Source organism: Lonchura striata, chromosome 11 (genome assembly GCF_050655825.1).
Source record: "Lonchura striata isolate lonStrDom1 chromosome 11, ASM5065582v1, whole genome shotgun sequence".
NCBI lineage: Eukaryota > Metazoa > Chordata > Aves > Passeriformes > Estrildidae > Lonchura > Lonchura striata.
The window spans coordinates 4,152,523-4,162,252 of NC_140713.1; the positions used below are offsets into that span (position 1 = coordinate 4,152,523).

General features: G+C 50.8%; 1 protein-coding gene across 1 annotated transcript; it reads right to left on the reverse strand.

The window, feature by feature from the left end:
• Positions 1-814: 814 nt before the first annotated feature.
• On the reverse strand, positions 815-7,956 carry LOC144247045 (axonemal central pair apparatus protein HYDIN-like). The gene is made up of 10 exons (XM_085589342.1): positions 7,588-7,956; positions 7,315-7,507; positions 6,650-6,758; positions 5,812-6,060; positions 5,325-5,467; positions 4,452-4,673; positions 3,125-3,285; positions 2,520-2,620; positions 1,586-2,318; positions 815-1,170 (listed from the first exon to the last, which is right to left on the reverse strand). The coding sequence occupies exons 1-10, from the start codon at positions 7,662-7,664 to the stop codon at positions 909-911; spliced, it is 2,250 nt and encodes a 749-aa protein (XP_085445468.1). The 5' UTR covers positions 7,665-7,956; the 3' UTR covers positions 815-908.
• Between the last annotated feature and the right edge of the window lie 1,774 nt (positions 7,957-9,730).

The window sequence follows — 9,730 nt, forward strand, 5'->3', positions numbered from 1 at the left end:
TGTGATTAGAACTGTAGTTAACAATGTATGTACATGGTTAGGTGTTGTGGATGCAAATGGTGATTAGTTATATTAAAACTCAGTACTGTTGTGCACGCATAAAAGGGGAGTGGAACCGGGGAGGAGATGCCAATCTTTGTGGAGGGGGCAGAGAAGCTTCCAGAAGTATTGCATTGTGGAGCACAGCCACAGCTTCAATCAATGGAAGGGAGACCAACTAATAGGAGGCGAGAATCCCAAAATGATTGGTGAAGACTGCACCAACTTAGTAATTAGGGGCACTTAGTAACAGAGAAATAGACCTATCACAGCACTGATCCTGAGCACCCCAATCAGGAGACAAGAGACTTTAAAAGGCCTGGTGTGTCTGACACCCGGGTCTTTCCTGGGAGCTGGTTTCCTTGGAAACACCCCTAGGTTACATTTACTAAATTGTTGAAACAGTCTCTGGACTAGCCCGAGGCGTTTCCTTCCAGTTGTTCACTTTGTAATTAAATACAAGTAAGCCTGTTTATTAACTGGCCTCCTTTTTTTGTTAAAGTTTTCTTTGCAAGCCTGTCTACAACACGGGCCACACTATTCCTGATCCAGGCCAGGGGCCATTTGGCCTTCTTGGCCACCAGGGCACACTGCTGGCTCATGTTCAGCTGGCTGTCAACCAGTACACCCTGATCCCTTTCTTCCTGAGCACTGTCCAGACACTGTGTCCCCAGTCAACATGCAGGCCAATGTGAAGGACTCGGCACTTGGACTTGATAAACTCCATCTTACTGGACTCAGCCCATATATCCATCAAACAAGCTGACAATTCACAATTTATTAACAATTGTTTATTAACAATGAATTGAAAATTATTTAGTAGGTAATTAAAGTTATAAGTAGGTAGTTACAAGATAAGCTGGAGGTGTTCACTGGAGCTTGGAAGGGTAGCTGCAGAGGTTTCCAGGTGGGAGACCATCAGCAGCAGGAGGCACGATGGTGCCGGCTCCAGGCGGATGCACCAGCTGACACAAATGGTGTTCCTTGGGTATTGGTTTCCAGAGCACCTCCTTCTTGAGTCCCTGGTCTTCCTCTGTCTCCTCTAAAGGTTCACCAAGACTATTCTGCTCCTGGGCTCTGCCTTTCACAATCACCTGCCCCATCTTCTGAGCCGGATTCAGGTTAGGAATCCTAGGAAGAGAGGGACTGGTATTAACCAGACAAACATTCCAGGCCAGCTGCTTTTCTGTCTCCTTGCAGAGCACATAGTGTTGCATCCTCTCTCTGTGCAAGCAGTGAGCAGCAGATTTAACAGCTGTACTCGCTGCATGGAGGACAGGAACAGGAAATTCCACCTGAACCTGAGGAAGAACTTCTTTCCTGTGCAGGTGCCATGCTGCCAGAGAGGGTGGGGTGTGTCCCTCACTGGAATTATTCCAGAGCCCTCTGGACACAACCCTGTGCCATGTGCTTTGGGATGAACCTGCTTGAGCAGGGAAGTAGGACCAGATGACCTACTGTGGTCCCTTCCACCCTGTCCCATCCTGTGATCGCCCAGTGGCACCCATCAGAAGCATGAGAGGGCAAGTGTGTCGATGTTTCCCACCTGCACAGTACGGTGGTCTGAAACATCCCCATGAACTTTGGAGAGAACTGCACATGAAAGGTCTGCTTCTGGCCAGGAGCAAGGATGCCATGGCAGGGGTTGATGGAGAACAATGGCAGGCCATGAGTGAAATCTGTGAAGATTTCCAGGGCAGAACCAACACGCTTTGAGTAGAGTAGCCTCTTGGAACAGTCCTGCTGCTCGGGCTGCTGCAGCTCCTGCTTGAAATCCTGCTCCTGCTTGGCAGGCTGCTGCAGCCGCCGGGCCTCAGAAGGGTGAATTTGGAAAGGATGCTCCTGCTGCCACCTAAAACGATCCAGCAGCTTTCTGTAATGCTTTAAAGTAGCAGAGACGAACTGACCTGCATAGAGGAAGAGAACACCTTTCAATGACAAAATCCTGTGTTCCCAGCAACTCTGCCTCCTGTGCAGGTAGCTGGAAGAGAGCTGGGATGCACTTGGAGCATCCCTGACCAAGTACTTTTGGCAGGAAATAAGAGTGTCTGGGAGCAGAGTCTCTGCCTGCAGCACACACTCCTGTGCCAAAGCAGGAGAGTTGGTTTTAGACAGTGACTTTGCATTTGCCCTGGAGTGGGGAACTGCACACAGACAGTGGCTGCAGGGCAGCTCACTTGTTACACCACTGCTTTTCACAGTCTCAGACTTCTCAAAGAGATGACATGACATCCCCCTTCCCAGTCCTGACCCAGCACATGGCTCTCCCCAGAGCCTGGCTCAGCTCCTTTGCAGAGCAGAAGTGGCAGAGCAAGAACAGAAGGGGCTGAAAGGCAGATGGGGACAAGGAGAAAACTCTCCAGCTGCAGCTGGGAAGCTGCTGATGAAAGCGGACATGTGGACAAGGATGAAAAAGCAATTTATGTTGTGAAGTGGCAGTCTTCTCCCAGGCCCTCAGCTACCAAGTGAAATGCCCTTACTCATCTGACCAGTTGAGAATGGCTTCTTCACCGCTTCACTATCTGCAGCTTTCTCCCAGGAGTATTCCAGGGCTACCTTCCCCGTGTTGCATAGCCTGAAACTGAAAAGCAAGAAGGAGGAATAACAAAAAATGTCCAATAAATATAAAGCAAATAGTACGGTAACACTGTCTGATGGACTCCTGGTACTGCTTTCTGCCAAGGAGCATCTTCTTCGCCAGGCAACTCTGCCATGCTTAGACTGCTGTCGTGAGTGGCCCAAAAAAGTATTTCAGAGTCTGGAAGTTTAAGAGGAAAGGGCCAACATGATGCCCAGGACACTGAAGCTAAGGGGCTTACTCTGGCCTTTAGGTCTTGGTTTGACTGCAAACTTATTCTTGAGCAGATGCAGACATGCAGTGAAAGCAAATCCATGGTTGTTCTCAGCAGAAAGGTATGGCAGCACTGAACCTCTCCTGACCACCACCAGCTGCTTGGCTTTGTGTGCACATAAATGGGCCTGTGCTGGTTTTGGCTGGGGCAGAGTTCTGGGAACAGGGCACTGGGCCAGCCCTGGGCAAAGGCAGCTCCTGCTCGCAGGGCCCTGCCTGGCCTCCAGCACTCACGTGGTGGTCCTTGTCTGGAAGGGCAAGGTATCCTTGAACTGAACCACGGTCGTGTTCAGCTTGAACTGGGTGTAGGCAACAACGGCACTGAGGTACACCTCCAACTCCTGGCTGCTCTCCTCCACCACAGTGTGAGCTGGCTCCGGGGCTATCTCGATCACCTGCAAACAGAGAAGGGAGGAATCACTGAGCAGAGCCCAGAAAGTCAGGCTGAGAAAGGAATCTTCTGGCCTCCAAGATCAGCCTCACGGAGGGACTAGAAAGGACCACTCACTTTTACTTCCCTGGAAAGATGACAACATTGAGACTGCTCTGCTACAGTAGTTGTTTCTACCCACGGATCAAAGCAGTCACTAGCACAGCTGTTAATATATTGACGGAGACCATAGCTGTGCTCTAGTCCTGTACTTCAACCTTGTAGAGGCACTGACTCTTTTGCTGGTCTCCTTGAAATCCAGCAGGTCTCAAAATTTGGTTTAAGTTCCCCTGCTGGAGTTCTGTGGATGGAGAACCCCAAGACTGAAGAGTTCTAGAAAGCACCTTTTTCTTCTTGTCTTAGGAGAAAGTGCTTTCCAGATGTCTTGTGTGGAACAACAGCTACGTTGCTGGGAGCTGAGGATAGGCATTTTGGGATGTGAAAGATCTCATTAGGAAAGTCTCCACCCTCACATGTTCTGATAGAAAAGAGGATGGTATAGAGGCCTTAAAATGGTCCAGAAACTCAGAAAGAACCATCACCCAAGATGAGTGTGTTTGGCAATAATGACAATAAAAGCAAGAAGCTCTGGAGATGATCCTTCTCTGGACTCCTCCATACTGTCATTGGTGCCTGAGCTACTCCATGATGAGATATCCCACACAATACAGAGACAACCAAATTCTCTGGTATCCAGGCAGACAAAACTTGGGGTTCATATGCAGGAGAAGTGGATTTCTCTCCGCTTTGAAAGAAGAGGCAGAGTGCAGCAGACTTATTTCCTTGTTGGCAAAAAGGCACGAAATGAGGTGAAGAGATTTCTAACACCATAAAATGGGATAAACTAAGAAAACGTTCCCCATTCAACACGGGCTGCAACACTTGTGCTTGTGGCACAGACTGATGCAGTCTGTGTGTGGCTAAAGGTCTCTTGCCAAAAGGCTTCCCCCTCTCGTGTGAGTGTATCCAGTCACTGTGTTTCCACCTCTCCCCTGGAATGCACTGCTGGTGAACCTCACGGCTGTCCAATGTCCAGAGGAAGCAGGAGCTGCTCAGCCAACAGTGATGGTGTGTTATGGTGGTTCTTTGTGTAAAAGCTGGGTTGGCTTTTTTGGCCATTTTGCTTCTAACCTTTTCTTTTTTAGGCCAGCTGGCTGCCAGGTCTTTCTTGGTCATTTCCTTCCATGTGACAATGCACATTTTGTCATCCCAGTCAGGAACCTTCCTTTGTGGCAGCTCAAAGTTAATCTTGGTCACCTTACAGCTCACAAGGTGCCTCCTGAAGGTGGCTGGGACATCCGATTTCAAGATCACTGTGATGCCCTTGGCACAGCCAGGATGGAGGTGTCCCACCTAGGGAGAATCAGAGAGGGAGTCAAGACCAAATTGGAAGCCTGGTCCCTGCCAAGGTGTCCTGGTTTGACAAGGAAGTGAGTTTTCTCAGGAAGTTGGGGTCAAACCAATCAGTGGTCAGATTTGAATGCTGACACGTGGTGTGACCACTGAAGACACTGGACACACGTCTGAGAACACAGGGGGTTTAAAGCGGAGAACTCCAGGGCAACTCTCTCTTTTGTTCCAGTCAGTGAAGAGCTCAGACCTCCCCTGCCCAGCCACGGGCTGGGTGCGGGAGGGGAAGCCATGCGGCCTGGGAGAGGTCAGCCAGGGGGCGAAGGGACTGGAACTGGGCCAGCCCCTGCGGACGGTAGGCCAGGACTGACAGCAAAAGGGACTGATGTGGTGAACACCTATGCCAGGAATCTGCACCTCAGAGTGGATTTACACAAAGTTGGATATCCAAAAGTATGAACAGAAGGTGCCACCTCCCATAACATGAAGCCTTTTCTGCAAGGCTGGCAGCCATGGCCCAGCCAAGCCAGGGGCTGCATCTCCTCCGTGGCACTGGAACAGGCTATCACTGGTACGTGAGGACTCCCTGCCAGCTCCTGGGAACACCAGGGCAGGGCTTGAGCAATGGGGAAAGGCAGAGCAGTCCACACTCACCTTGGGGAAGAACTGGAATGGGGCGTCTGTCTTCCACTCAAAGCGCATGACCTTCGTACGGGTGTGGTTGGTGATGGTGAAGGTCCTGCGGCAGGGCTTCCTGACAGGACAGTACCCAAACTGGAGGTGATTCACTCTGACAGCTGTAAAGGAGGAGAGCAAGGGATCTCAGCATGCAGGGAGCTCCACCTGCCCCCCTCATGTGCACAGACACCTGCGTGTTCAATGCTTCCTTGCTCCAAGCCTTCCTCCCTCTGGAGGGAGTGCCCCAGGCAGTTCCCCATCCCACCACTTCCAGGGCAACACCCTGGCACGTCCCTAAGCCAGCGACATGCAGCACAGCACACACTGCTCTGCATGCATGGCTGCCATGCCCACAGGCCACCAAGCCCTGTGGGTGACAGCCCAGGCCTGGCTAGAGGGAGGACACACATGATCAGACATTTTCCTCTTCCTTGCTACACCTCGGCAGCCTGTCCTTTCTTACCATCAATGATGTCTTTCTTCAGACTGCTCTCAGCATTCCTCTCCTGGATGTCTTCCTCTAATCCACTGAGGGTGAATTCATCCCTGTGGCCTTCACCCACCAGCTCTATTTGGGTCATGCAGATGTCCCCCACTAACAGACAAATCTTCTCTTCCAGACGTTGAGCCAGAGTGGGTTTGAAAATTACATCAAACTTTGTCGATTGCCCAGAACACAGAAGGAAGAAAAGCTTCTTTGGGGGCTTGCTCTCTGCACAGCAATGGAAATTAGATTAAGTGATACAGCTATACAGAGGAAATATTTCCACAGGATAGATGAGGAATAAGAGGTTGAAACCAGCTGCCTTCTAAGCACAGGTTCTACCCCCAGTGGCCCCAGAACCTCTTCCTCTGTTCACAGGACTGCCACCTCCAGACACAGCACCACTTAAGCAGCTTAACCTCAGGCTGATGCCCAGCCCTCATTCCATTTGCTTCCAGCCAGCTCCAGCCATATGCAAAGCTGAGCCAAAGAGTGCTTTTGACTTCTGCTGGCTGTCTCTGTGCTCAAGGGCTGTGTGTGTTCAGGCTGGTACCTTCCCACGTGCAGCAAATACTTCAGAGGGTCCACTGAGGTAGTGACAGCCCCCCACAACTCAACCCACCATGTCTAGAAGAACAGAAGAACTTCCTACAACTTGCTAGGAGAAGACCCTGCAAAAAGTCCCCAAGAAAAGCCTGGGAGACAGAGCCCAAGAAAAGAAAGTGTGCCTAACATCTGGCTGCTGCTCGGAGAAGCCAAGAGCAGGGCACAGGTTTTCCCTCTTTGCATGATCACACTTCATGGTTAATGGATTTACCGTTTCCAACGGAGTTCTCTTCCACATCTCCAGTGCGGAATATCCTGAGTGTGGAGGCCCTGCTTCTCAAGAAGAACACTTCATGCTTATCCTCCAGGCATAACATAAACTGAGAAAAGGAAACCCAGAGCACAATGATACTGGTGTGAGTACAGGATGGCACAGGGAGACTGACACCACAGTGCTGCTGGTCCTGCATGAGAGCCCAGCACCTCTCCCACTACAAACAGCACTTAGCACAAAAGTTAAGTCAAACCAGCAGGAAAAAAGGGTGTTCAGAAGCATCTGGATAGAACTGACACAGAACCAAACAGGACAGAAAGTAATGGGCAGAATGTAATTAAACCACAACTAAGTTTACTTAAAAGGTAGTAAACTAGGATCAAATACAATCTAATGGAAGTGGGAAATCACACATGTCCATGAGAACAGACAGTGACCTGAGAGACGGGGGAAAACACCACTTTTCTTGTGTTCAACTTAAAAGAAGAAAGCCTGGATGGAAAATCTCCAAGAACTCTCTTCTTGGAGAACAGATGTCGGTCACTTGCTTGAAAAGAATTCTGACACCTCTTCCCAGGTGTGCCATGTTTTTTGGGACCCTTCCCCTGTGCCACAAGCACTTGCTCCCAAGCCAGACCATTCCTCGAGCAGGTCCTCCTCACCTCCACAGGTGCGGTGCCATTGTTACGGACGACCAGGGGCAGCGTCTCTGAATCCCCCACCTGGAGCCTCTTGAAGCGCAGCACGGCATTTCCCCTCTTGCTGCGAGCACTTGGGCACACGACTGTCAGCTGTGGCTCGAGCCCCTTCCCGCTGATATGGAAGGTCACGATCCGAGGTTCAATTCTCACAGAGCTGCAGGAGAGACGCAGAAACAATTTCAGCTGGCACTAACCCATTTCTCACGGGCAAGTTAAGCAGCAAGGGCCACCCACAGTGTTTTCCCCGCTTGGTGCTCATGTACCGCACAACACAGCCCCCACCAGCCTCTTCCCAATCCACTCAGGGCCATTCACAAGAGGAATCTGCTCCAAAGAGCCAGAGCCTTCCACAATAACAGTTAAAACTAATTCCACTTAATTGAATCAAGCAGTGCAGCAGGTAAATAACGAGGCATCAGATGAGATATGGCAAATCCCCTGGCTGCAGTGAGATGAGACATGCAACAAGCAAAAGCACAGCTTAATTGTTGTAGTGTGTTTTTATATTCCTGTAACAGTTGTGCAGCGGCTCGCCCCTCCACCCGCCATTTTCTCCCAGCGGCTCCGCCCCGCATTTTCCCGCCGCCCCCTCAGCGCCGATCTCCCTCACAGCGCTCGGGCACTTCCCCGCTCCCTGCTCCCTGGTCCGGCACTCGGCTCCCAGCGCCTTCCTCCCGATCTGCTCCCTGGGCCTCGAGGGACTGGATGAGGGCCCGGGCTCCCTCCCTTCAGTTTCCCCCATTGGTTTTTGTGTCTGTCTATCCTTTCACCTTCCACTGCCCCAAATCCCGCACGGGTCAATGGGCGTTCCCTTGCCCCTGCTACCGCCCCGCTATTTAAGACGTTGCAAAAGCCTCGAGGGCGCTTTTGGCTGCTGGATTCTCCGTGGCACCGGGTTCCCCGGAGCCTGGGTTAAACCTGAAATTGTTTCCCTAGCCTTGAGTCAGCTCCCTCGTTATCTCCTCGGACGCCGCCTCTCCTCCACCCAAGGCAGACAGTGAAACTTCTGCCTCAGCCGCTCCCCGGCTCTCCTGGAGATCCAGGGGAGCGTTCCCCGCAGCTGGCCGTGCCTCTGCAGAGGCAGAGGGGAATGGATGTGCTTTATCTGGATCAGTGCCTACATAGCGGTGTGTTTAAAGCTGCTTTTCTGGTAGGACTGGCTCAGTATAAAGCACAGTCCAAAGGGGTAGGTGACCGAGGTGGGCTGTTGAGCAGGAAATTGGCAGCAGGAGACATGTAACTCACTGGTTAAGGATTGCCCTGGAGAGGGGCATTGGGAGCACCTCAGGGGCAGGGTGCTGCAGCCACGCCCTTCAGCAGACTGTGTCTCCCGTGAAGTCACGCAGGAGACCTGCTTGAGTCTCTGGAGTGACAGCAGTGTGGCTGGAGAAGGCAGACAAAGCAATGTCTCTGCTCCAGAAGCATTTGCTGTTGTTGTGTCATTCCAGACATGCCTCTACAATGGTATTAAATAAGATAGCAATAATTACAAGAAAGCGCCCATTTAAAGCACATGGAAAAAGAAGATACCAACTCTTCTTCTACCAAAGTTGCCGAGAAAACTGCTGAATCTTATCCTCATTCAGCATTTACCTCATTTGTCTTTTTATTCTTGTCTTTCCCTCTGTTTGAAATGCACCATCTTTTAAGCACAATTAAACGGGACAAAATCATCCAAGCAAAAGAAAACTGTTTATTAGTAACGATTCAGCTGAGCTGGGCGTGTCTCCCATCCGCTGGAGACAAGCAAACACACCCTCGGAGAAAATGGCAATCTTTCTATCCCCTCTGTACCCAGCTGGGGCGGTCCCTGTCCCCTTTCCTATTGGATGGGTACTCAGGAGCTTCCATTCGCTACTGACCACCAACTTTTCTGTCCCCTCCCCTCTCATCCTACTTCCTTTTGGTCAGGTCTTCAACCCTGTTCTCACTGCAACACCCAACCTGAGCAGATCCAAACCATAAACAACACATAGAACCAACAAATTCCATTCTTTTGCTTAATAACCTTTTGGCTTTAGCAAGATATCACCTCATCTCTCACACTTCCTCTGGTACTGTTTACTTCTTACTGATGTCTAAGTTCTAGAGCAAAAAAGATACTTGCAGTTGTGTGGGCCTCGGTTTCCCTGTCTCAGAGTAAAGGACATCTCAGAATTGTTTTCCATGGAGACTCCTGTAAACCCATGGGTTTTTCTACTCCATGAGTGTCCCAGAGCTCTGTGACCACCTGGGCACAGGGCTGTGCTTAAGGTAAGTGCTACCTGGCATTCTGGAGAAGGAAACCTGGAGAAATACATGCCAAAAGAGCAGCTTGCCTTGCTTGCCTTGAACCTGCTCTGTGTTGCCCAGCAGTTCTTGATCAGCTCAGAGCTCA

Excerpts from the sequence above, each read along its gene's own strand:
- LOC144247045 (XM_085589342.1), bottom strand. The coding sequence starts at position 7,664 with ATGGCCCTGAGTGGATTGGGAAGAGGCTGGTGGGGGCTGTGTTGTGCG. Across the intron at positions 7,508-7,587 it reads CACCAAGCGGGGAAAACACT|CTCTGTGAGAATTGAACCTC; the intron begins GTGGGTGGCCCT and ends TCTCTCCTGCAG. Across the intron at positions 2,319-2,519 it reads ATTCTCAACTGGTCAGATGA|CCAGGCTCTGGGGAGAGCCA; the intron begins GTAAGGGCATTT and ends AAAGGAGCTGAG.